We start from the raw sequence: 27,545 nt of genomic DNA on the forward strand, positions 1-27,545 counted from the left end.
TCCATTGCCAAACTCTCCCCACCACAGTGGTACACAGAACCCATTCCATTCTCCTGATAGGAAAACTGCATGTCCCAGTACTCCTGTCACCCCACTTATTCCCTTTGTTATCAGAACCTGCATTAAATGGGAAAAGATGTACACTAAAATATGTCATCCACTGAGCTCCAGACATTTCACTGAATGAATGTGCCAAGAGGAAAGTTGGGAAGATCCATGGAAGAGGGCAAAGTGTTTGTTAATCTGAACTTCACAATGAATGGACAAGGCCCAAAGAGCTCTTCTCACCCTCGGGGTGAAGCAGCTATAAATAATTACTGCAGGAAAGCTAACTAACTACTATGTTCCATGCTTAAAGCTACAGGGTGGGTTGGTATTGTAAGATACTGGGTCAGGTTGGCACCTGAGACACCAGCATTGCATAGAGGAACTGGTTCAAATCCTGGCTGCTCCAAGATGGATCTAGCTCCCTGTTAATGACCTAGGAAAAGCAGTGGAAGATGACCTAGGTGTTTGGACCCCTGCCAACCCATGTTAGAGACTTGTATTAAACTCCAGGTTTCTGGCTTTGGCCTGGCCCAGCACTGGTTGTTTTGGCCATCTGGGGAGTAAATCAGCTGAAGAGAGATATCTGACTCTCTCTTTCTCTCTCTCCACCTCACTTTCTCTATAACTCTCAATTATATCAGTGTTAAAAAACACAGTAGGAAATAGCTGACATTTTAATGTTTTTGTTAGCTTTTAACAGGGAAACATACTAATTGAAAAGGAGGTCTTAGGGACGAAAGAGAAGGCTTGATCTTTACAACTCTTTAAATTGTAGAGTACTTTCTATTATTGAGTATAATATGACAACTTAGCCAGTAAAATGGTTGACTGAAGACAGGCGTTGTGGTGCAGCTGGTTAATCCATTGCTTCGGACACTCAATATCCCATGTTGGAGTGTCAGTTACCGTCCCAAAGCTCTGCTGTCAATGAAGCTTCCTGCTAGTGCACCTGACAAGGCAGTAGATGATGGCCACTGCCACCCTTGTAGCTGGGTGGGACACAAGCATCTTAAAACACATCCAGCTGCTCCCTATGAATGATTTTTGGATACAAATCCTGACATTTTTATTTTTATTTTTCTCTGAGCCCTTACATTACCTAGCCTGTCCTAGTCAAGAGAGTGAATGTCTGAGTCAGAAACACCTTAGCTAATATTGAGTTCCAACATTAAACTGGCTTTATGAAGTTGTGCAAAAGATCTAATCTCTCTCCAGCTGTAAAATAGGAACTATAATAATACAATATGCATATAATATACAACTGTAGTAAAGACTAAAAGATATTATTCAGAGGTTTTTAGTAGATATTATTAGTGTTATTATCACCGACAAAGATTAAGATGACATTGTAAATGCGCCAAAGTACCAAGCAGTGCTGGAGTGGAAGTGTCTTCTAATCTCATTTCTGTGAACACACTCCTGCTGTGGATGAGCATATTGACGTCACCATCCTGGTGGCAAGACAGGCCAAGGTAATTTTCCTAATTGCATGCTTCACTGACACATTTTGTGCCAGGAGCAAAGGAGAGTAGGTGTTATTTCAGATCTGTGAGTCATCTGCACACACTCATGGGTAACTTGTTTCTTATAGATTTAGATGGATTGAAGTCTAAGCAAGATAATGGAGATATTATTTTGGGATGTAGAAACATGCCCATATAAAGGCAACTTGCTATTGAAAATACTTGCTTCTGCAGCGTGGGATTGTCGAGTCATTTTATTTGGTATGCTTGTACAATTGTTGAAGACTATATTCCCAACCAAAGAAGGTACAAGTCAAATAAAATCATCAGACCGTTTTTCTAGGATTACATACTAATTATCACCTTTCCATGAATAAATTGATCATATTGTGTTAGAGTATAGTTTGTGCTAAGTTAGGAATGTAATGTCAAGGTAAAGCTAAGTGGAAGCATTTTCTTCCATTTTGACTGAATAACCCCTTATTAGTTCCTTGCTTATTACTGTAATTAAAAGTAGTCTTTGGCAGCACTTGTCCTTTTAAGAATATTTCTGAAGAAGTTGGTTTTAAACTGTTAAGATGTGAAATAGATTTTTAAAAAGTTTTTTAACGTATTAAATATGGCATAGCCATTCTACTTGTCAGAAAAACTTCAGCTACCTTATCCTGACAAGAAAGTCTCCTCCAAAGAGTAGCATGCTAGTTCTGGTAGCAAACTTCTCAGTGGCTAAAGAGACTGTGAAAAGTGTTATTTTTCCCCAGTCCAGCCTGGTTCCATGGTTGCAGAGAGGTCTAGTTGGTCATATGAATTTCTTTAAACATTTAACCTTGAGCTTCACATCATCACTTACATCAAGAAAAATAAACTGATATATGGAGTACTATGACCTTTACAATTTTCTCTAATTTTATAGCTGGCTTAATTTTTTCATTGTGCTGAGACTTGCCTAACATTAAGTTTACCATTTCACCATTTTAAAAATGAATTGTTCAGTTATTCTAAGGACAGTCACATATCTTGTGTATGTTAGAGGCCTTTCATGCCTAAATCTGCAAACTTGTTTACAAACATTTGTAGATCGTTTGTTTAGTTACAAAGGGAAATGACACACTTGCCTCTGAGGTTCCTATGGAGTGCACAGAGCCTAAGGAAGAACACCTGACCCCAGGCAAAGGAGGAACAGGGAATGGGGGCAGATGTTTTGAGAAAGATTAAGCATAGTGATTTGACTCCCTGATCCTGAGCTTTTGTGAATTCTCCCAATGAAATAAATTTCTGGACTAGAATTGTTTTGCAAATGCATTTCTGTGAACACATATCTGCTGTGGATGTGTATATTGAATCCATCACCATTAAGGCCTTAAACCCATGAGGTTATTGATTGCATCTTTTTATTCCATCTTGCTTTAACCTCTCTCCTTCTGTTGACTTCCTATCCACATGTAAAAATGCTGAGTATCCCTCACTTAAAGCAAAACAGAAAAACCAAACCGAGCAAAACTTTTCTTTCTCAAAAATCCTCCCTTTTAATCCTATATGTTTTGTTTGTTTATTTTGTTTGTTTATTCTTTTTTTTTTTTTGACTATTTTTTTTTTTTACAGATTTATTTTATTTTTATTACAAAGTCAGATATACTGAGAGGAGGAGAGATAGAGAGGAAGTGGAGCTGCCGGGATTAGAACCAGCGGCCATATGGGATAAAGGCGAGGACCTTAGCCACTAGGCCACGCTGCCAAGCCCTGTTTATTCTCTTTTTAAAAGAATGTTTATTTACTTGAAAGGCAGAATGAGAGAGAGGGACATCTTCCATTTGGTGGTTCATTTCCCAGTAGCCACAATAGCCAGGGCTGAGCCAAGACAAAGCCAAGCCTAGGACTCCAATTGGCTCTTACACATGGATGGCAAGGACCTGAGTGCTTCAGGACACTCCTTAGCAGGAAGCTGAGATGTAAAGCAATTTAAGCCAGCAATGTCCTGTCTGATCCTAGCTGCTCTGTTTCTGCTTCTTCTCTCTGCTGATATGCCTTCCCAGCAGCAAGATGTTTCAAGTGCTTGAACCTCCACTATTCACGTGGCAGACGTACGTGGAATCCTTGCCTCCTCGTTTTATAGCGAGTTATTTGGATGGTGAACTAATGAATAGAAGATATCTCTTTCTCTCTCACTGCCACTCCAGAGGGAGTGGTGAAGAGATACGCATCTTCTATTCACTGGTTCTTTCTTCAAATTGTCACAACGGCAACGGCTGAGCCTCACTGAAGCGAGGAAGCTAAACCAGGGTGGCAACCAGTACTTAAGTATCACCCACTGCCTTCCTGATGTGCATTAGCAGAAACCTGGATCACAAGTGGAGTAGTTAGGACATGAAGTAGGCACACCAAAATAGGAAGTCGCTTAACTGCTGTACCAAATGCCTTCTCCAGTCATTCATTTGTTTTTAATAAATTACATTGCATTATGTGACACAGTTTCATAGGCCCTGGGATTCCCCCAACCCCTCCCCGTACCCTCCCCCCATGGTGGATTCCTCCACCTTGTTGCAGTAGGACAGTTCAAATTAAGTCAAGATTCTTTCTTTGCAAACATATACCAAGCATAGAGTCCAGCATCTTATTGTCCAGATAAATTCAACAGTTTCTTGGGGAGACCATCTCTGGTCTGAAGGTAGAGCTGGCAGAATATCATCCTGATCAATTGGAAGCCCCAGCACAACAGCAACAATTTACAACATTATGGAATTAATTGACATGGTATTGAGTAATCAATATGTTAAAACAATGCAAGTTCTTAACCACCTCCTGTGACTACCTCATTGACATTTCAATTTTTGTTTGCACACAGAACCGGTGCAATACACCTTAAAGTGGCTACAGGGTACTACTCAGCTGTCTCATGTCTATTTTCATTTTAGTATTTAGCAGGTTATTGTGTTGAAGTGTAATTTTGCTGAACTTGGCGTATTTTAGGATAGTCCAAACTGGCTTATAAGTCTGACAAGACATTTGTCAACAGTTGAGGTGCAGAACAGTTTTAGGAGGGGTGTGCAGAGAAATCTTCAATACCTTAGTGAGGGGTAAGTAATCTTTGTGTCCTACCTAGTAAGGTGTATGTGGATCCATGCTGACCGTTTCCTCTTTGGTTCTAAGCTTTCCTTGTATTTCTCTGACTACCTATTTTAATTTTGGGGGGGGGAGGGACCTCTAGAGCGACCCTGATGGTCATTGCAAGAGAGGATGGGGATCCAAAGTTGGAACTAAGTAAGGACCAGAAAAAGCTCCTCTAGAAGAACAGTAAACTTCCTCCAATCATTCATTTTTAACATAGTCACTGGGCCCGGCACGATAGCGTAGTGGTTACGATCTTCGCCTTGAAAGCCTGTGATCCTATATGGGCACTGGTTCTAATCCCAGCGGCCCCGCTTCCCATCCAGCTCCCTGCTTGTGGCCTGGGAAAGCAGTCGAGGACGGCCCAAAGCCTTGGGACCCTGCACCCGCGTGGGAGACCTGGAAGAGGTTCCTGGTTCCCGGCTTTGGATTGGCGCAGCACTGGCCGTTGCACTCACTTGGGGAGTGAATCATTGGAGGGAAGATCTTCCTATCTGTCTCTCCTCCTCTGTCTATATCTGACTTTGTAATAAAAATAAGTAAGTCTTTAAAGAAAAAAGAAAAAAAGAAAATCATAACCATAACTCTGGCCTCAAATCCAGGTTTGTAGCTCAAGGTACAGTTTTGAGAATGGCATTTTTCTGGACAGTGAAGGGACAGCTTGTAAGTATTTATCACAGCCTCTAGCTGGGGGTGATTCAAGTTCTTTGTCAGGATCCCATATACAGCCAAACAAAATGAATTAATTATTAATAAAGCATTATTACTTACAGTAGGATATAAAAGTTGTTGAATATTATGCTCAAAAATGGCATTAGAGCCAGATCGTTTCTAGATGAAGAAACTGAACATAGCTGTAACTGAAGATTCTTATTTTGTTCCTTTTTTTTATTTCTGCATTTCTGAGTTTCTTTTCTCTCTTTCTCTTTTAAATGCAATGTCTTGGGTCTGAAAAGGAAGATTAAAGTTTTCAAGAGATTCTGCTGACACTTAACTTTATTTTCTTGAAAATTTTGTTTCTCCTATCCTGAAATTCTGGGTCTTTTTAGACTGAATTTTACTTGACTGTGATTGAAATAAGCTTCTTGACCTAACAATACTGCGTGCTAACCATGTTCTTAAGAAAGTGAAGCCAAGATCCTCTCATTTTTCTTAAGAACTTAACCCAACCACACCTATCTCTGATAATTCTATCTGCAATCTGTAGCAATCTTCTCATAAAAAGAGATACATTAGCAAGGTGACATGATTATTTGCAATTATGTAACTAAGGAAGGAATAAATAATTCATCTTGATATGGAAGACCTCTTTCAAATAATCTGACACCTCTGCTATTGTTTTTCTGTATTTGCTGTCCTAATAATCAAGAGAGGTTGTCATTACTTTAGAAATAAGAAAACCAAACACAATAAATTAAAAAAGATTTACCTGAGAAATGATCAGTGTTAGCATGTGAACTAGCAGATGTATTAATTCTCTGACTAGTAGCCTTTATTTAAATATCTGTGTATTAATTTCATTATTTCCTCAGCGTAAGGTGGTTATGTAATAGCTAGTTTTTTCTTAACTGAGATAATTTATTTTTTTCTAAATCATCTCAGAAATAATAAAATTAAATACTACTTATAACAATTCCATCATTCAGAGTGTTGTTTTGTTTATCAGTTAAACCTTGGGATGGCTACATCCTGTATCAGGGTGCCTGGGTCAAGTCCTGATTCCAGCTTTTTACTAATGTGTATCCTGGGGGGCAGCAGCGGTGGGGGAAGTACTTGAGTCTCTACCACCCCACCATGGCGACTGGACTGAATTCCAGGCTCCTGGCTTCTGCCTGCCCACACCTGGCAATGGCAGACATTTGGAGAGATATTTCTGACTCTCTTTCTCTGGAATGTTAATGAAAAGTAAATTTTTAAAAATAAAAATTTACAATAAAAATGCAATAGCTCACTATGATAGCAATAGTCATGATGATAAAAAGAACTTACATTTATTTATTTTAAAGATTTATTTTATTTTTATTAGAAAGTCAGATATACAGAAAGGAGGAGAGACAGAGAGGAAGACATTTCATCCGCTGATTCACTCCCCAAGCGGCCGCATTGACTGGAGCTGAGCCAATCCAAAGCCAGGAGCCAGGAGCTTCCTCCAGGTCTCCCATGCAGGTGCAGGGTTCCAAGGCTTTTGGAGTATCCTCAGCTGCCTTCCCAGGCCACAAGCAGGGAGCTGGATGGGAAGCAGGGTTGCTGGGACTAGAATTGGCACCCATTTGGGATCTCAGCATATGCAAAGTGAGGACTTTAGCCACTTGGCTACTGTGCCAGGCCCAAGAACTTACATTTATATAACATTTTATTATTTACCATACATATATTATTCAGTCTCACCCCCACAAGAATACTTTTGAAGTAAAATAAAAAATGATTATTTTTCTGTTCTATAAATGCAAAGTATAAGCTTGGAAAAGTTAATCAACTTTTCTAAGGTCATGTAATCAGAAGGCCAGGTTGAATTTGAATCCAGATCTGGGCCCGGCATGGTGGCCTAGTGGCTAAAGTTCTCGCCCTTTGCGCTCACTTGGGAAGTGAATTATTGGACGGAAGATCTTCCTCTCTGTCTCTCCTCCTCTCTGTATATCCGACTTTGTAATTAAAAAAAATAAATCCTTAAAAAAAATGAATCCAGATCTGTCTGCATCCATAGTGACACATATATAATAAACATATCTGTTGTTCAGCAAATTATATGTACCCAGAGATCTAATATGACAGAGAGAAGAAAGCTTCTAAGTGTTCAATGACAAATGTTTTTCTGAAACCAGGCATAGAAAAAGTGGGTACAAACTAGAATTAGTTGGGTAGTCTATAACATGTGTTGTGGTAAACACAGAGCAATATAATGTAGTTATTATAGTTGCCTCAGATATAGTGCCCCATCAATAGAATGGAGATCTGTCTCTCTAAACCATAGGAACTGAAGCTCAAAAAAGTTAAGTTTATTATCTGGCTTAATCCAGATCCCTATGACTGAAGAATGTATATACATTCTATATTAATGTGGTTGAATAGAAAAAAATAATCCATGTAGGAAGCTTCTTTTGGGAGCAGGGAAAAACCAGCTTGAATACAAAGGTTGCGCTTTGAAGAGGATTAGTGAGGAAAACACAGGCAAAGCCCTGGGGGAATTAAGATCAGGCAGCCTGCCAGGAAAGACGTCTTGCAAATGTCTGTGGCTCTAATAGGCAGCCAGGAAGACATCATCATTCTTGACTTGGTGCCCTGGATTACACTTCTGACATCTTTGTGTATTGTCAAACATGTAATGCAAATAAAATCCTACACTCTTTCGATGGGTTTGTCAACATGAATAGACCACTTAGTTTTGATTGAATCCCTCACCAACAAAATTTAGCAGAATTAGAATTGCCTATATAGCATTCTCTTAAGAAAAAAAAAAAAAAAAAAAAAAAGGAAAAGAAGACGTTGCTGAGAATGTGAAAATGGGCAGTTCCATCCTGAGTGGCTAAATAGCATAATGTAGAATGGAACTTCACGGTAGCTGATTGAATCATGTGTTTATATTTCTAAAGAAATATATTTTAATGAGGGCACATTCTGTATCTCTTATAAGGAGAGTTCTGATTTCAAGTGTTTTTTTTAAAGATTTATTCATTTTATTACAGCCAGGTATACAGAGAGAAGGAGAGACAGAGAGGAAGATCTTCTGTCCGATCATTCACTCCCCAAGTGAACCGCAACAGGCCGATGCGCGCCAATCCGAAGCCGGGAACCAGGAACCTCTTCCAGGTCTCCCACGCGGGTGCAGGGTCCCAATGCATTGGGCCGTCCTCGACTGCTTTCCCAGGCCACAAGCAGGGAGCTGGATGGGAAGTGGAGCTGCTGGGATTAGAACCGGCGCCCATATGGGATCCCGGGGCTTTCAAGGCAAGGACTTTAGCCGCTAGGCCAAGCCGCCGGGCCCTGATTTCAAGTTTTTTCTCATTTTTCCTTGGTAGTGTTTTTTTCACCTATTTTGGTCCAGATTCTTTTTGTTAAAAAAATAGTTAAGCATATTGCATAAATGCATTTTGGTGGCTACCTTTCTACTATATTATCTGTTGATTTCTGTATTAAAAAAAAATAGAGGAACAGTGGTTGACAAATAACTCACCAGAGCCTTCCTGATACTGAAACATTCATTTTATTGAAAATTTAAGTGAAAATTATAAGTATTACGCAACTAGTTAAAGTGAAAGAGCTTTGAAGCATGTTCTCCCTTTTCCCCATGTATTTGGGTTTGCAGGAGCCAGGAACTTCTGGGTGTCCCATGCGGGTGCAGGGTCCCAAGGCCTTGGGCTACCCTCAAATGCTTTCCCAAACCACAAGCAGGGATCTGGATTGGAAGCAGGGCTGCCAGTGTATGAACCTGCTCCCATATGGAATCCTGCTGCATTCAAGGCGAGGACTTTAGCCACTAGGCTTCCATGCCTGGCTTCTGTCAGAAACATTTTGAAGAGAAAATGCCACATAAAGAAGTGAATTATGCACCTGAATTTGATTGATTCAATTCCAACATAGGTGTTTACTGTCACATAGGTATGGACAGACTTTTCTATCTACCCAAAAAAATACTTTTTATTAGAGACAATGCAAGTGTAGTCACTCTGGGTGAATGGATTCTGAATTATAAATGCATTCACTGCTATTTGTTTTTAGAAGAATATATACAATATTCATATTTGTTGAATGCTGAGTATTTGGTAATTTATTAAGTGAAATATTGAAATTAGTAAAATGAAGAGTCACAGCAGAGAAGGCCCTGGATGACAGAATCCTGACGACCTTTGTGGGGATTAAGTGAGAACCAGATCAAGGCGGAGCGGACCAAGGGAGGCCTTTGACTGGTTGTCAAATGCCAAACAGTTGTGGTACAGTAAATAAGAGAAAACACATGAATATTTGGAAAGCAAATATTTATTTTTTTTTAAAGATTTATTTTTATTACAAAGTCAGATATACAGAGAGGAGGAGAGACAGAGAGGAAGATCTTCCATCTGATGATTCACTCCCCAAATGAGCCGCAACGGCCGGTGCTGTGCCAATCCAGAGCCAGGAGCCAGGAACTTCCTTCAGGTCTCCCACGCAGGTGCAGGATCCCAAAGCTTTGGGCCATTCTCGACTGCTTTCCCAGGCCACAAGCAGGGAGCTGGATGAGAAGTGGAGCTGCTGGGATAGAACCGGCACCCATATGGGATCCTGGCGCGTTCAAGGTGAGGACTCTGGCCACTAGGCCACGCTGCCGGACCTGGAAAGCAAATATTTTAAAATTGTTTTCATGCTTGAGATATTCATTTACCACATACAGGCAATAGGAGAGAATGCTTTTCTTTTTTAACTCTTTCGCGTGTCAGATACTGACCACTGAAGGATCCTTCTCATATGAAACGATAACATCTTCCCTAGTTCAGCAAATGTTCTGTCCCTAAAGAGAACTAGCATTAAGGGGAATGTTGGCATTGACACATGACATAAACTAACATATGAATAACCTCTGGATGTATTCTCATGGTTCTTTTGAGGGCATTGCAATTTTTTAACAAGTAGTACAAAGTTACACATAATACTAAATAGTACTACTAAAGGACCAATGTTGTGGCATAGCATGTACACTTGATCTTAGCCAAAAGGCCGAGAAGTGATGTGGCATAGCATGTAAAGCTGTCACTGGCAATGCCAGCTTCACCCTAGCAGAGTCCTGGTTGCTCCACTTTTAATCCAACTCCCTATGAAAGCAGTAAAGGATGCCCAAGGACTTGAGCCCCTGCACTCATGTGGGAGACTCAGAAGAGGCTCCTGACTTTGTCCTGGCCCAGCCCTGGCCATTATGTCCATTTAGGAAGTGAACTATTGGATAGAAGACCTTTCTCTGTTGTCTTTCCCTCTCTTGGCCTTGAACTCTGCCTTTCAAATAAATAAATAAAATAGATTTTAAAAACAAATTCTGCTCACAAGAAATCAGTTCCTTCTTCCTCCCTGATGTGAGCTTTGCAGATGTTTTTAAATCTTTTATTGGCTGTTTTTCCCAATATAAATTGTTTACTGCTAGACTTCTGTTCTTTCATTTATAAATTTTAGACATTGTCTATTAGTTCCTTACACAATACTTTCATTTCCTATCATGCTAAAATAATTTTAACCTGATTTCTACTTAACTAAATATTTAGTGTTACTATTATGTACATGATGGTCGCTAATAAACCAAGCAGTGTATTTTGGCTACTTGCCCTTCTTTGTATGATACCACTTTTTGTTTCCTTTGGCAATGAGAATTGCCTGTGTTCCATATTACTGATTTTCTATCACTGTAAGTAAGTTTCATTAGTTTTTCAGGTGTTTATCAACACTGTACTCAGTGTATCACACAATCAGCCAGTTGGTCTCTGCCCTTTCTACTCCTGTCCAGACTGGCTACTGCCTAGATGATCATCCAACATCTGAAACCTCTGTACATAGTCCCCCCCCCCCCCCACAGCAGATGCTTGAGACTGTCAGGAGTGCTGAGCCCTATATAGATGACGTTACTTCAAAACATCCATGGGAAATATGTAGTACAGTAAAACATGTGGATTCCAAGATCCTCTTGCAGTAAAATACGCTATATTTTATTTATTTAGCTAGTTAATTTGGTTTAAGATTAGTTTATTTTTATTTGAATGGCAGTTACAAAGAGATTCTTCATCAACTGGGTTGCTTCTCAAATAGCTGCAACAGATGGAGCTAAGCTGATCTGAAGCCAGGAGTTTCCTTCAGGTTTCCCACAAGAATACAGGGGCCCAAGGATTTGAGCCATTCTTTGCTGCCCTCCCAGACCACTAGCAGGGAGCTAGATCTGAAGTAGAGCAGCCTGAACATGAACCAGCATCTACACTGCATTGCCAGCACCTCAGATGGATGGAGGCTTAGCTGACTGCATGAGGGTACTGATGCCTTTATTTTTGTTTTTATTTAAAAGGCAGAGTGACCAAGAGAGGCAGACACACAGAGATCTTCTGTCTGCTGGTTTGCTCCCCAAATGCTTCAATAGCCAGGACTAGGCCAGGCCAAAATAAGGAGACTGGGCTCCTCCATGGGTGACAGAGGCCCAAGAACTTGGATTGCTTGCTGCCATCTCACCCAGGCATAAGGAATGTCAATTGAAGATACAGCAGCCAGGACTCAAATTGGCACTCCAATATGGTATACTACCATTGCAAAGTGGTGGCAGCTTAATCCATTGGACCGCAGTGCTGGTCCAAACTTATGATTGATTCAATTAAAGCAAATTAATTATTTATATTTGAAAGGCAGAGTGACAGAGAGAGGAGAGACAGAGAGACCTTCCATCTGCTGGTTTACTCTCCAGATGGCTACAAAGGCCTGAGCTGGGGCAGTTTGAATCCAGGAACGAGTAGCTTTGTGCCTTTTCTTGTAAACACATACCTATGATGAAGCTTAATTCATAATTAGGCACACACAGCAAGGGACAAACAGTACAACATAAACATTAAAAAGAGCAGTCAAAATAATAATATTGTAGGAAAAATCATGTGGCTTGCATTTTCCATCTCAAGAAATCTTGCTGTACTCAAGTCTTCTTTCTTCTTGTGATGGTATCAGTTGATATATATGCATACATGATGAGATGAAGTGTTGTGAGGCAACTTTGGACTACTATTGATCTCTGCCATTGATTTGCAGGAAGCTATTTTGAGTCATGTAGTTAAATAAGGCTTAGCCCTGCCTGGGATGTGAATTATCTCTTAGGTTTAGCTTGTCCACATTCTATATGTTGCCACACCTATTAGCCACACAGTAGTTATTTTGTGTATCAGTTTGACTGCCATCTTGTTACAGTGCTTCTGTTCAGATAGCCCTTAAAGAACAACATGCAATTTAACACTTTTGAATTGCTTATTTCTGGAATTTTTGATTTTGTACTTTTGGACTGTGTTTGCCTGCAAGTCACTAAAACCATGGGAAGTAAAGCTGTAGGTGACAGTTTGTATGTGACATTCTCTGTTTTCCAGTTGCCATATTGTCTTTTTTCTATTATTATTATTATTATTATTATTATTATTATTAGGTTGCTACCCTTCAGTAGGGTAAGAAGAGTGCATGTTTACCTTCCTAGTTAATGGTTACTGAGAGACGGGAGAATTCTAGGGTGTAAGCAAATTTCCTGCACAAATGGACAGGTATCGCTTCATCACCATCTAAGAAAGGTGTCTACAGGTTTGATGATACCCATTCTGACTCCCAATCCTTATGTGCCTGCCTTTCTCCTCAACCTCCTAGGAATTCTAAATTCATTCTTAGTGTCCTCTAGTGTCATCCTATGACTTACGGTAACTGTTTCCTTATTTATAGGGTTGGGCATTTAGTTGCACCTTACAATCTGAAATTGTACTTTTTCAGCTGCTGAATAATTTATTGTCACATTTACTGAGTAGTTTCTTGCCTCGTTTCTCCATCTTGTTTTCTTCTGGAAATTCTGTCAGGCATTAGATAGTCTTGGATGATTCTTTAAACATCTTATTTTTCTCTCGATCATTACTCATGTTTTTATCTTTTGATTTCATTTTTAGAAGATTTTCTTCTTTTTGTCCTCTAGATCTTTTATTGTATTTTGCTGTTTACTTCATAATCCTATTTTAATTTCAGTGAAAACATGCTTGCTCTGATTGTTTCTATTTTTAAAAGAATCATCCTCTTCTTGTTTCATGAATATAAAATCTTCCTTTACCTCTCTGGTGGTATCAGTGACCGCTTTTAGTAAAGCTTTATTCTGTTCCTTACATTGTCTTATTTCCTGTGGGATGTATTTTTGATATTGGAAGATTTTCTCAAATATTATAATTTTTGGTTATTTCTTATATTTTTCATAACTTAATTTAGCAATTTTATCCAGAGATAAATAGGTTATGCTAATTTACTTGCTTGAATACATTTTATATTTACCTGACAAAATTCTATTATTGTATTTGTAAGTGCATACCTGTGAACCCATAATTTAATCAAATGGCACAGAACAAAATATTTTTTAAACATTTATTTATTTGAAATTCAGAGTTACAAAGAGAGGGAGAGAGAGAGAGACAAAAGGAGGGAGAGAGAGAGAGATCTTCGATTTGGCGGCTCACCACCCCACCCCTGACAAATGACCACAATGGCCAGTACTCGGTGGGGCCAAAATGAAGAATCAGAAGACAGACATCTCTCATTAATATGCCATGTTAAAGTAGAAGTTCCTTATTTGTTTTTTTTTTAATTTATTTTTATTGGAAAGGCGGATATACAGAGAGGAGGAAAGACAGAGTGGAAGATCTTCTGTCCTTTCGATTCAGCAATGGCCAGAGCTGAGCTGATCCAAAGCCAGGAGCCAGAAGCTTCTTCCAGGTTTCCCACGAAGGTGCAGGATCCCAAGGTCCTGGCCTATTCTTTACTGCTCTCCATGGCCACAACCAGGGAGCTGGATGGGAAGTGGGGACACTATGATTATAACCGGTGTCCATGTGGGATCCCAGCATCTGCAAGGTGAGGACTTTAGTCACTAGGCTACTGCACCGGGCCCAATAAATACATCCTAAAAAGAAGCAGCTTACTTGAAAGATATGTGGGACATATCTCTTGCTTTGTTCTTTGTTCTTGGACTCTGAGGACCATAGCCACATCCTAAGGATAGTGGAGCTGCGAGCACAGAGCCTGATGTCTTGAGTGTTGTGGAGCAGAGCTGCTGTGCCAGCTTTGGACTTCTCACTCCCCAGTTCAGTGCACATGAGAGAAAATTAGAAATCTATCTTATTTCAGCTACTTTTTTGTGTGTGTTTCTTTATTGTGTTTAATGGAACTCAATCCTAAATGATTCACCGTGGCTTACTTGCTTATCTCTTCTTTTACTTGAATAAACTGCTGCATTATCACCCTCACAAACATTTTCTTGTTGCTTTTGTTAAGTTAGAGGATTTTGTTTTTGAGGTTACTGTGAAGTTGCACAGCAGCCAAGGAAGGTTTAGGATGTCAGCATCACAGAGATACTATCATAGTCGGTTACTGAGGCCTATAGTCCAACAGCTCTCAACAGGACACAAATACCTTTTGGAGATTTTAGAATTTATAGAGCCCTTTTGGCTTGCTAAAATAATTGGGAGATAATTCTGACAGTTAATGGATGTAGGGCAAAAATTCTAGAAATTTTTATATTGTGGGCCCAGTGCCATGGCCTAGCGGTAAAGTCCTCGCCTTGAACTCACTATCATCCCATACGGGTGCCTGTTCTGGTTCCAGCAGCTCCACTTCCCATCCAGCTTCCTGATTGTGGCCTGGGAAAGCAGTTGAGAACGGCCCAAAGCTTTGGGACCCTGCACCCGTGTGGGAGACCCGGAAGAGGTTCCTGGCTCTTGACGCTGGTTTGGCGCAGCACCCGGCCGTTGCACTCACTTGGGGGAGTGAATCATTGGATGGAAGATCTTCCTCTCTGTCTCTCCTCCTCTCTGTATATCTGACTTTGTATAAAAATAAATAAGTCTTTATACAAAAAAGAAATTCTATATTGTATAAGATAAATCTGTACATAAAATTTTTTTTCTGAGGATGGCTTGTTGGCTCAACTGGCTAATCCTATACCTCCAAGTGCTGGTATCCCATATGGACACCAGTTCGTGTCCCAGCTGCTCTGTTTCTGATCCAGCTCTCTGTGTCCTGAGGAACCAACAGAGGATGGCTCAAAGCCTTGAGATCCTACTCCCACTTGGGAGATCCAAAGGATGTTCCTGATTCCTGGCTTCAGATTAGCTCAGCCCTGGCCATTGTGGCCATTTCAGGAGTAAATCAGTAGATGGAAGCTCTTTCTGTCTGTCCTTCTCTGTATAAATCTGCCTTTCAAATAAAAATCAAATGAATCTTTAAATTTTTTTTCTGTGAATTGAATAAGATTTCTAACTGTCCTGTTGGATTTTCATGTAAGTATATAATTTATTATCTGTGCCTATACCCAACTGTATATAAGAATCTGAGTAGTGGGCCCAGAGTGGTGGCCTCAGCGGCTAAAGTCCTCACCTCACACACGGTTCACATGGGCACCGATTCTAATCCCCGCGGCCCTCTTCCCATCCAGCTCTCTGCTTGTGGCCTGGGAAGGCATTAGAGGACTGCCCAAAGCCTTGGGACCATGTGCCCGTGTGGGAGACCTGGAAGAAGCTTCTGCCTCCTGGCTTCAGATTGGCTATTGTGGCTGCTTGGGGAGCGAATCATCGGACGGAAGATCTTCCTCACTGTCTCTCCTCCTCTCTGTATATCTGACTTTGCAATAAAAATAAATAAATCTTTTAAAAAAGATGCTAGCATGGGCCTGATAGGGCTCTAGCCAGTCAAAATAAGTGCAATCCATCAAGCCAGTGGGAGTGACATCTGGGAGGTTCTTAGTTTGCATCACACAGGCAGTCTTGAGTTCTCTTAACCTGTGGTAGCACTGGACCTTGATGTAATCCTTTGACAGGACTCAGGGGTTTCTCTACATGTCCCTCATCAGTCCTCAACATTGTCTTGCCTCTGACTTCCCCAAAACATTTGTCTTCATCTGGGTGATTCTTTTGTAACTGACCTCAGGCACTGTCCACTTCTGTTCAGCTTTCATTTCATTCACTTTGTGACACTGGAAATCAGTTTTTGTAGAAGCAGATACCAGATAAACCTCTATTAAAAATATATAAATCTGATTCCAGTTTTACTTCCTTTAGAAGATGCCATTAGCATATTTTCCATATGAATAGTGACTGTCAAAACCATATGCTGCTAGCCATATGGCATTATGCCTGTTTCAAGGTGTATTTTATTATAGCACAAAGGCAAAAAAGATTTAACTTGAAATATTTCCTGCTTGTTGTGGTGTAGGCATTTTGATTATCAAGAAGCTTATGTTATCTTTCTGTATATATGCAATAAAACGAACTTTCTGTAAATTAGCCTGGAAAGTTAAGCAAGCAAATGATACTTTAGGCAAATTAAGAGAATTTCAGCTTAGTCCAGGCAGGATCTGACAGATTTTGCAGTTATAGTCATTTTACTAGGTGGACCAAGAAGGAAAAACTGGAAAATAGCATGACTGATAAGGAAGTAGAAAGATATAGCTTTTCTGTTCTATTAGATGATGTAAAGTATACCAGCCCACATAGCAGATATCTTCATGCATTTAATAAATACTAATTGAGTCCCTTTTATCAGATACTATGCTAATTCCTAGGGAAACAATGGCAAGCAAAGACAGATGCAATTCCTGACGTCATAGAATTCACAAACAAGTGGGGAAGACAGACAGTAATAGTAATTCTGAAACCACTCATAGTTGTATAATTACAAATGTACTTGAGTATCTTTAAGGAAAGGAACTTCAAACAAGAACTCTGACACTCCTGGATTGCTTCCCATTCATGAGCCCCTCCAGAGCCTCCTGTGTCCTTCTCCATCCTGCTCCAACCACGGGGTTGCCTCTGTGGACTACGGCAGTGTGGGGTTGGTCTCCCAGAGCTGTCAACAGCACCCTCGAGGGCAGAGGCTGAGCGATGTAGGGCTACTCTCTTCCCGTCTATGCAAAGCTGTAGGTTGACATCTGCATCCCAAGAGCCATCCATCCCTTTCTGCCTTAAGTGATGAGGATTATAAGGGCTCTTGTGGTTGCTGGTTCTGGATGCTTCACTGAGTCAGTTGTCTTAACTGTGCCACACATTTGTCAATGAGCCCTTCAGTGAACCCCCTGATTCTGTCTTCGTTTTCCTGTCAGTAGCTTACAACAGAGGAAAGTGGGGTTGCTGGTGATAAAAAGAATTATAACGGGAAGACAGGAGAGTTTGCTAAGGGGAATGTCTGAAGGAAGGCTGCTGGAGCGTGGAGAGGGAGAGGTGGGATGATGCTAGAGGAGGAGCAAGGGTAAAATCATGCCGTAGGATATGGCGAAAAAGTCCCTTCTCCCTCTCCTGATCTTTTTCTCTCTCCCTCTGTCTCTCTCGGTCTCCATCTCTCTCTTTCTCTCTTCACCATTTGAAACTCCTTCTTGTGTTTAGAAGTTTCTTGCTGGGAGGCCAGCTGTTTTAACATTGTAGAAACTTAGCTCCCAGGAGGCTAGGTGTGGGCACATCATAAAGCCTCAGCTAGTCAGGTACCTCAGCCCTATTTTTGGAACAAGATCCACAAACAGAACAGTAAGAGAATGTCATCTGGCCTTTGCCTGATTTCCAGTGTCAGCAGTGCAAGCTGCAGCATTTGTTCCTCAAGTTGGCCCAGACTTCTTGGAGGTCACATCCTTTCAGAAATTTCTTTATAAATTTGTTTTTTAGAGCCAATTTCTTCCCAGTGATAAGATTCTTTTTTTTTTTTTTGTACATTTCCTTTCCAACCCCCTTATTTAAATTTGAGAATGACACAGAGAATTCCTATGCACACATGCTTCTGATGGCTGTGGTTGGGCCAGACTGAAGCCGAGAGCTGTAGCCTCAATCCAAGTCTTCCAAATGGGTGTCATGGATTCTACCTGAGCCATTAGTGGCAACATTAACAGGAAACTCAATCAAAGTCAAAGGCCAGGTGTTGAACTCAGGTATTCCAGTATAAGTTGCGGCTTTCTGGGCACTAAGCCTAATGCAAATGCCTCCCCTCATTTTTTCACTTCCTTTAGCATCATTGAAGCTGTGTTGTGGCATAGCAAGTGAAGTCACCCTCCTCTTGCCCTATGATGCCAGCATTCATTATGTTTTTATTATTTTTATTATTATTTTTATTATTATTATTATATACAGAGAGAAGGAGACACAGAGAGAGAGATGTTCCATCCATTGGTTAACTCTCCAGCTGGCTGCAGCGGCCAGAGCTGAGCTGATTTGAAGCTAGGAGGCAGAAGCTTCTCCCAGGTCTCCCACATGCGTGCAGGATCCCAAAGCATGGGATAATTAAGTTCAGTGTGGTGACCAAGACCACTGTATCTTATAGCCCAAGCTAAAAACCTGTTTCCTAGAACAAAGGAAAGCCACTGAAGGTTTTAAGCAGCAAAGATGGAGTGACAGGAACAAGTCTGCATTTTGAGAAAATGTCTGACTACATTGGGGAAGGTCTAGATCAATTGTAGGGTGATCAATAAATAGATGTTTTTGGCTTAGACTGGAAGTTCAGGGGGAGAAATTGACAACCACATTGATTTAAGACATACATAGGAAGTGCAGTTGGTATGACTGCATGGGGGGAAGGTTGAGGAACAGAGAAGCATCAAGGTTAACCCTGTTGTTTGCTTCCTGAATTGGGCACTGACTTCATGAAGCCTAAGTACTTTTAAATCCTTGATTGCTACCAATCATTTAATGTCTGGTCAGGACCAATTTTCCATTCTTCACTCGTCTATGCTTTTATATATACACATAAACTTGTTGGGATTGGATGACATTTTGCACATCAATTTTCTTTAGACGCAGACTCTAAATTCAGAACATGTTTCAGTGTGCGGCTGAGAGAGGAGGAGAAACACAGTTGGTCTGTGAGTCACACAGTGAGTAGTAGTCAGAGCTGAGGATTCATCTGCAGTGCCCGATCCAACACATCCTGGGGCTCCTGCGAGTAGGAGCAAAACGGAGAAGCCAGAATTGGCCCGCCATCTGTCATCCCGAGGTTCTGCTTCTTACACATGATTGGTGAATAAAACATTTAGCAGACAGGGCTTGGAAAGGGCTATGTATCATCTCCATTCATGAGAAAAACTGGAATTTTGTTTTCCCTTTAAGGACATTGTTTAAATATTCTCTTGCCTGTGTTTATGTATCTTCAGTTGAACGTATTATTACATAATGTTCTGTATCATCAGTTATGCAACCAGGACGTCACATCAGGAAATTCTGAGACTTGTATTTATTTGCTGGTATTCACAGCTTCCCCCATGTGAATTAAGGTATTTTTAGGCTCTTTTCCAAATTGCCTTTTTTTTTTATGGCTTTTCCCCAACCAAAGTCATAACATTTCCATTTATCTTGCACTTAGATTTTGCCATTCTACAAAGTAGTATATTTCTATTATACATACCATACATTCTTTTTTTTAAGATTTATTTATTTTTATTGCAAAGTCAGATATACAGAGAGGAGGAGAGACAGTGAGGAAGATCTTCTGTCCGATGATTCACTCCCCAAGTGACAGCAATGGTCATCGCTATTCCGATCCAGAGCCAGGAACTTCCACCAGGTCTCCCATGTGGGTTCAGGGTCCCAAGGCTTTGGGCCATCCTCGACTGCTTTCCCAGGCCACAAGCATGGAGCTGGATGGGAAGTGGTGCTGCTGGAATTAGAACTGGTGCCCATATGGGACCCTGGCATGTTCAAGGCGAGGACTTTAGCCGCTAGGCCACCACACCGGGCCCCATACCATACATTTATTTATTTATTTATTTATTTCATTGCATTATGTGATATATATTTTTTTTATGCACTGGAATTCCCCCCGCCCCTCCCCAAACCCTCCCACCCCCCACGGCAGATTGCTCCACCTTGTTGCATTTCCATAGTTCAAATTCAGTTGACATTCTTTCATTGGAGGTTTTGACCAATCATAAAGTCCAGCATCTTATTGTCCTGGTAAGTTCAGTGACTTCTTGGTGAGACCATCTCTGGTCTGAAGGTAGAACCAGCAGAGTATCATCCCAATCAAGCAAAAAACCCAACATAATATTTACAACCATTTACAACATTATGGCATTAATTGACGTGGTATTGATTAACCAATATGTTACTAGGGAAATGCAGGTTCTCGACCGAAACCTGTGACTTCCTCATAGACATTTCAATTTTGGTTTATATTCAACCATGTTCCATATACCTTAAAATGGCTATAGATTGCCATTCAGCTGTCTCTTGTCTATTTCAATGTTAGTATTTAGCATTTTATAGCATTGAAGCATGATTTTGCTAAACCTGGTCGTTTTTCGGGTAGTCTAACTCTATAACTTTAACAGGACCAATGTCAACAGTTTAGGTGAACGTTTTTGGGAGGGGTGTGCAGAGAAATCCTCAACACCCCAGAGAGGAGTAACTGATCTTTGTGTACAACCCAGTGAGTTATAAGTGCATCCCGGCTGGCCGCTTCCTGTCTGTTTCTAAGCATTCCTAGTTGTTCTCTGTCTATCTATTCTAGTTTGTTTGTTCATATGTTTGTTTGTTATGAGGGTTTCTGGAGCAATCCTGATGGTCCTTACAAAAGAGGGTGGGGACCCAAAGTTGGACGCAGGCAAGGGCCAGAGAAAGCTCCTCTCCCTAGTTCCGAAGGAAGTTTACTGTTCTTCTGTTTCTGCGGACCGCCCAGGGATCCTAGTTGTTGTTCCGATGACCCTGGATCCTGCAAGGCAGGAATTGGGCTTCTTGCATCGCACATTGTAGGTCCAAATGGGGATGGGTGACCTCAGAGTTCCTGGCCTCCGAAGGCACTCCTTTTCCCCCGTGGTCTCCTTGGTAGTAGGGATGTAGTCCTCGGTGGTCGTACTGAAAGTCCTTGGTGAGGCTCCGGGAGTCTCCAGGGTTGGGATACAAGCCTCCTCCTGTCCCCCTGCTCCACTCTCATACCATACATTTTTATTACACCCTGTGTTTAATTAACTCTCACTCTAATCTTAGGTATTGCTGATCCCATTTTACACATAAAGGAATTAGAAGTCCTGATATCTTTTAATTTTAAGGTTTAGTTATCTATATTAATTTATTTGAAAGACAAGAATGACAAACATACATAGATACACACAGAGTAAGAGAGAAAGAGAAACTGAGAGAAGCAGATCTATCTTCTTTCCTCTTGTTCGCTCTCTAGAAACCCACAACAGTTGGGACTTGTCCAGGTGATAAGCAGGGACCAGAATTTCATCCAAATCTCCCACATGGGTGTCAGGGACTCAAATACTTGAGCCATCGCTTGTTGATTCCCAGGGTATGAACTGGCAGGAAGCTGAGCTGGAAATGGAGGTAGGACTCAAACTTAGGCAGTCCAATAAGGGATGCTGGTGTGCCACATGGGGATTAAATCACGGCAGCAAACACCTGTCTCTAGAAATTCTAGTTTGGGGGCCCAATGTGGTAGCCTTGCAGCTAAAGTCCTCACCTTGTACGTGCCGGTTCTAATCTCGGCAGCCCTGCTTCCATCCAGTTCCCCATTTGTGGCCTGGGAAAGCAGTCCAGGGTGGCCCAAAGCCTTGGGACCATGCGCCCGTGTGGGAGACCTGGTGGAAGAAGCTTCTGGCTCCTGGTTTCGGATCGAAATAGCGATGACCATTGCGGTCACTTGGGGAGTGAACCATCGGACAAAAGATCTTCCTGACTGTCTCTCCTCCTCTCTGTATATCTGACTTTGCAATAAAAATAAATAAATCTTAAAAAAAAAGAAATCCTAGTTTGAATCTGGTTATGTGTTACAAGACCTATGCCAAACCACTGTCAAAAGACAATTTGATATAATTTTTCTTCTCATTTCTATTTTTCCTGAAGTGGTGTTATTATAGAATGTTAATATAGAGTTCTAATTATTTTGAAATTGAAGAACTCTTTCATGGAGATAAGAAAGCAAAGCCAAATAAATTAATGAATAAGATAAGGAATTAAATAAATGATTAAAAGAAAGTAAAGGCTAGACATTGTGTCCCAGTAGGTTAAGCTGCTGCCTGGCAATTCTTTTTTTTGTTTTAAAGATTTTTTTATTATTATTGGAAAGCCGGATATACAGAGAGGAGGAGAGACAGAGAGGAAGATCTTTCAGCCGATGTTTCACTCCCCAAGTGAGCCGCAACGGGCCGATGCGCGCCAATCCGAAGCCGGGAACCAGGAACCTCTTCCAGGGTCTCCCACGCGGGTGCAGGGTCCCAAAGCTTTGGGCCGTCCTTGACTGCTTTCCCAGGCCACAAGCAGGGAGCTGGATGGGAAGTGGAGCTGCTGGAATTAGAACCGGCGCCCATATGGGATCCCAGGGCGTTCAAGGTGAGGACTTTAGCCGCTAGGCCACGCCGCCGGGCCCTGCCTGGCAATTCTTCATCCAATGTCAGAGTACCTGGTTTTAGTCCTGGCTACTCCATGGTTCCGATCCAGCTTTTTTTGCTAAGGTGCCTAGAAGTGGCAGATGACATTGCAAATACTTTTGTTCCTGCCACCCATGTGAAGAACCAGATGGAGTTCTAGGCTTCTGATTTAAGCCTGGCCCAGCCTCAGATATTACATCCATTTTAAGGATGAATTATCTGATCATTCTCTATTATCTCTGTCTTCTAAATAAATAAATAAATAAATAAATCTCTTAAAATATTGGTTAAAATATTGAGACTGTATATATTTTATTTTTTTACGTTGTTTACCTAGTTGAGGAGGTTATACACCCATGTAAGTCTCTGAAGTGAGTGGGGAGGGTCTAAGTGTGGAGAAAGGTGGGTGGGATGAAAGTTTCAATTTTTTTTTTTTTGCTCCTGTGCCTGCAGGGAGAGAAGAAGAGGGGACCACTCCTTGCTGCCAAGCAGTATCAGCACCTGGCCATGGGGAGACAGTCATTTGATGATGCCTTACAGACCCCAGGGTGAGGAAGAGTATGCCAAGGGTGTTATTGAGTAGTTTTGATGGTTTTGAGAAGTTGTTGGTTTTGTTGCTCCAGGACTGAGAAAAATCTTTCCAAGGTTTATTAGTTGATCAAGTACACCTCAGTGTGCCTCCACAGGCCTAGGAATATGGTGCAAAGCTTGGCCAGGAGTGTGGTCCAATTTGTTCTACTTTCCATGCTCTGATGAACCACTTGACATCCTCTGCTGACCAAGATGAGCTGCCAATCAGGTTCCCCTTGTGCATCTGGGAATTGAGGAGGCCCAGGTACTCCAAGTTCAGATCACATAAACTGTGATTTTCCTGTGGCCAGAGTTTGAGTACAGCTATCTAGTTGAGGAGCCCCTCAACAAACTTCATCTGGGGTGACCTCAGATTTGACTGTTGTGTGTGCCAACTAGTGCAGAATAAGGTTCTGTCACTTGAACCAGCCAATCCACATAGCAGTGGATACAGCTGTCTGAACAGTGCTGTTCCCAGCCCCATCTCTCACAGGAATTGATGGATGCTATGGCCTAGCCCAGCCCAGCCTGCCACAGGCCTGGTCTTTATGCACACCAGCCTGGCATGGCATATCTGCAGTCTCAGCTCTCCCTGGTGGATGTAGCAGCCTATCCCAGTCAGGTATGGCCCATAACCCTGTCCTGGCTCTCATGCTTGCCAGTGGGTGGAAAGGCCTGACCTGGCCCATACAAATGCTAAGGAGTGCTACAACCTTGCCTGACATGGCCTATCCCTACCCTCAGCTATTTTGCTCCCCAGTCCATTAGGAACTCTCAAGTTTCCCTACCAGGCCTGCTCTCAGCCCTGGATTTAATATGTGCCGGTGGATGCAGTGGTCCTGCTTGGCCTGGTCTGTCCTCAGTTCTGGCCTTTGCATATGCTGGCAGGTGCTGCAGCCTGGCCCAACCCTGCCTCTTCTCAGCTCTGTCTCCCATGATTGTCAGGTGAATTCTGTGATTCAGTCTGGCTCTGCCCATCATCACTCCTAGCTCTCGGCACAAACCAATGGATGCTACAGTCCCAGAGAGGTGAGCCCAAACAGAATCTCCTCCAAATCTGATTCTCTTGAGTTCTGATGGGTGCTGTGACACAGAATGATGTGGCCCATTCCTTTCTGTGACACACTTGGGTGGGTGCTGCAGCCCAGCCTAGCCAGGCATTCCCTGAAGCTCAATTTTTGCATGTGTCATTGGATAGTAGATAATGCTATCTCCCAGGTGGGCAGGTGCCTTGACCCAACTCAGACATGCCTCCAGTTTCTCCCCTCTAGGCCACTCCATCTCACCTCTTTCACCTACTTATAAGTGCAATGACAGGTCTGTGAAAGCCCCCAGAAGTCATTCCTTCCTTGTCAAACATGTCGTCAGCTGCTCCTACTCCAATATGCCCCCAGACCCACTTTATTTGGCAATGTGCAACCCACCTGCCTTAGGGCTAGTGTGGCATGTCCTGGCCACCATTTCTAGCCTTCTGCAAATATCTTTAAAAAAAGAAAACTAGAATAAGCAACTAATGTAGCACACTAGTATAGTTAACTCAAATCTGAAATAAACCGGGCCCAGAGTATCCACCAGTCTTGGCTACTTTTCTCCCAGCAGTGTAAACAGTTGCCTAGGTACAGGCCAACCTAGGGTTACCTACAGCTGGGGAAGACTATGCATTTTTTAAAAGCTGAATTGCTAAAGGAAGTCATCAGTACCTCTAATCCAGAAAAATTGACCACTCTCCAATGAAATCATCCACTTGACTTCTGTGTTATAAAATAGGATGAGAAGTAATTTAATAAACTTTTTAGAACATTTGACTAGATCTACTAAAGTAAAAAGAATATGCTGGATGAATCAAAAGATGGGGTTTTAATCTAACCTTTGAATCTTAATTTTGTATAAACATGGTAAATGTATTTGATGCCTCTTCTCCTGTCTCCTTATATGCTATCACTTTTGTCATATAACATGCGTGAGACTTAATCAAATAACTAACAAAAACCACTTATAAAGGCATGAAGTGATATAGAAATGCAGATATTGTTTTTAAGCTATTTGAAGGCCTAAAAGTTTGAATTTCTGTGAGTCAAGTTTAGGACAACTGGTGTTTGTGTTGCTATAAGTAGCAATATAGGCCATCATGTTACTTTTTCTATTTGTTAAATTTTCACATTTTTTTTTTTCTTACAAAAAAGCTGGGGGCATTGCCACTGTATTAAATTTACAGACTGAGAAGCCAAAACAAATTCTGGGTCAGAGAGAAAGAATAAGAAACAAAATCAGGATTTATTCCTATTTTTAACCATGTGCTTCCTTCTTTAGGATACTTCTGCCTTACACCATTTATGGGGAAAAAATGTAACAAATATATCTATGGTTAAATTTAGCAGATAATGTTGAAAGATGAAACTAGGAGAATATTTTTAGACAGAAAGCCTGCGTAAAATGAATTGTTATCTGTTAGGGAAATATTGGGATTTGGGTATTCCTAGAATTCTGTCTAGAAAATTATTCGTCATGAAAGGGAAAATCTGTTGTTCTAAAATTCTTTTTAAAGCATGGTAAGTTTGAATTTATACCTGAAAATTATTTACTTTTCCCTATGCAGCATGTCCTATACATATTGATAATGTCCACACAATGGACTAGCACATCTCCTAGGGATGGTGGCTAAAACCTTGCCTTACATTTGCGGGGATCCCATATGACCACTGGTTCATGTAACCAGCTGCTCTACTTCCCATCCAGCTCCCTGCCTGCACCCTGGGAAAGCAGTGGAGGCTGGCCCAAAGCCTTGAGACCCTGCACCTGCATAGGAGACTTGGAAGAATCTCCTGGCTCCTGGCTTCGGATCAGCTTAGCTCTTGTTGTTGCAGTTACTTGGGGAGTGAACGAGTAGATGGAAGATCTTCCTATCTGTCTTTCCTTCTCTCTATAAATTTTGACTTTCCAGTAAAAATAAATAAATAAATAAATAAATAATTCTTTAAAGAAAAAGAAAATACACTTATACCAGCTTGGGTAATTTCAGATACTTCTTTATTTCAGCTACTTAAACATTTCATCACCTTACTCTTTTGCTTTATACATTTCAACAAGCTTTTAAACTCATAGTATCAAAAACTCCCATTTTGTAGTCTGCTCTAATACACGTGTTCATTGAATGAAAAGAGGACTTAAAAAGTAAAATTTATTAGTTTAGAAATGAGTCCTGGCTCATGTCACTGGGCCCACCTGCATGGTAGGAGCCAGGTCTGTGAGCCCTGGGGGGTGAGAGGTCCTTTAGGTTCAGGGTCACCTGGCCTAAGTCTTTGGGTTCACTTATGTGGTGGGTGCTGGATCCATGAGCACCAGAGTTGGGGAACCAGCGGGTCCTTGGTCACATGGCCTGGGGCTTTGGGCCTGCTTGTACAGTGGGTGGCTGGGTCTGAGAGCCCCATGAATGGAGGACCTGGTTTGGCTCAGGTTGTCTGTTCTAGGTTCTTGGGCCTACATGTGGCGAGCAGAGGGAGTTGGGGGAGGTGCCGTGCCCTTGAGCCCCAGGGTTGGTCGTCTGGCTTGGCCCGGGTTATCTGGCTCAGGTCCATGAGCCCACCTATGAGAACTGATCCTCCTCAGTGTGAAGGACGGAGTGCTGGATGGCAGATCATGGTGCAAATAGAGGATGTGGTAGCCCATTGGGGCCTACAGAGGACATCTGGTACCAAAGCAGAGAATGGAAAGCAGAACAGATGGACAACAACGCCAGCCAAATGATGACAGCAAATATCTGGACAAATGGAGACTATAAAGTCTACCGTGTCAGCCAATGAACACTGGAGGGAATTTCTCATCCATGGATCAGTGAGTTTGACAACATTTTGGAACTATTGCATCCACCTTGGTAAAACTCTGAATATGTACCACATTGTGACCCTGGGTTGATAGCAGGTAACCTTTCCCCATCCTCAGATATTGGGATGGTTGGGTAGCTGGGTATGTCTCCCCTTATCTCTCCCTTCCCCCCAGAAATGGGAAGAAGAAATAGAAAGCATGGAAACAATGATTACACCCTCTTCTCCCTAACCCTAGATCCATCCCATCCTGATCAACCATGTAAACATCATCTAAAATAATAATAAAAATTAAACACAGCTGAAAGCAAAAAAAAAATTATTTTTATTGGAAACGTGTATTTCCAGAGACAGAAAGAGAGACAGAGAGAAAGATCTTTCTGCTGGTTCACTGCCCAAATGGCTGCAACAGCCAGAACTGAGCTAATTTGGAGTCAGGAGCCAGGAGCTTTTTCCAGCTCTCTCACACAAGGGTGTATG

The 27,545-nt window shown here is 41.5% G+C and overlaps 1 protein-coding gene across 2 annotated transcripts in view; it reads left to right on the top strand.

The window, feature by feature from the left end:
• Nucleotides 1-27,545, top strand: part of ACYP2 (acylphosphatase 2) — a 219,876-nt gene that overhangs the window by 47,096 nt on the left and 145,235 nt on the right. For both annotated transcript variants that reach the window (XM_058667787.1, XM_058667788.1), the window contains exon 2: nucleotides 23,128-23,222. In XM_058667787.1, the coding sequence (XP_058523770.1) occupies nucleotides 23,201-23,222 (22 nt within the window). In that variant the 5' untranslated portion in view covers nucleotides 23,128-23,200. The remainder of the gene's footprint in view (nucleotides 1-23,127; nucleotides 23,223-27,545) is intronic.

This window comes from Ochotona princeps, chromosome 8 (assembly GCF_030435755.1).
Source record: "Ochotona princeps isolate mOchPri1 chromosome 8, mOchPri1.hap1, whole genome shotgun sequence".
Lineage (NCBI taxonomy): Eukaryota > Metazoa > Chordata > Mammalia > Lagomorpha > Ochotonidae > Ochotona > Ochotona princeps.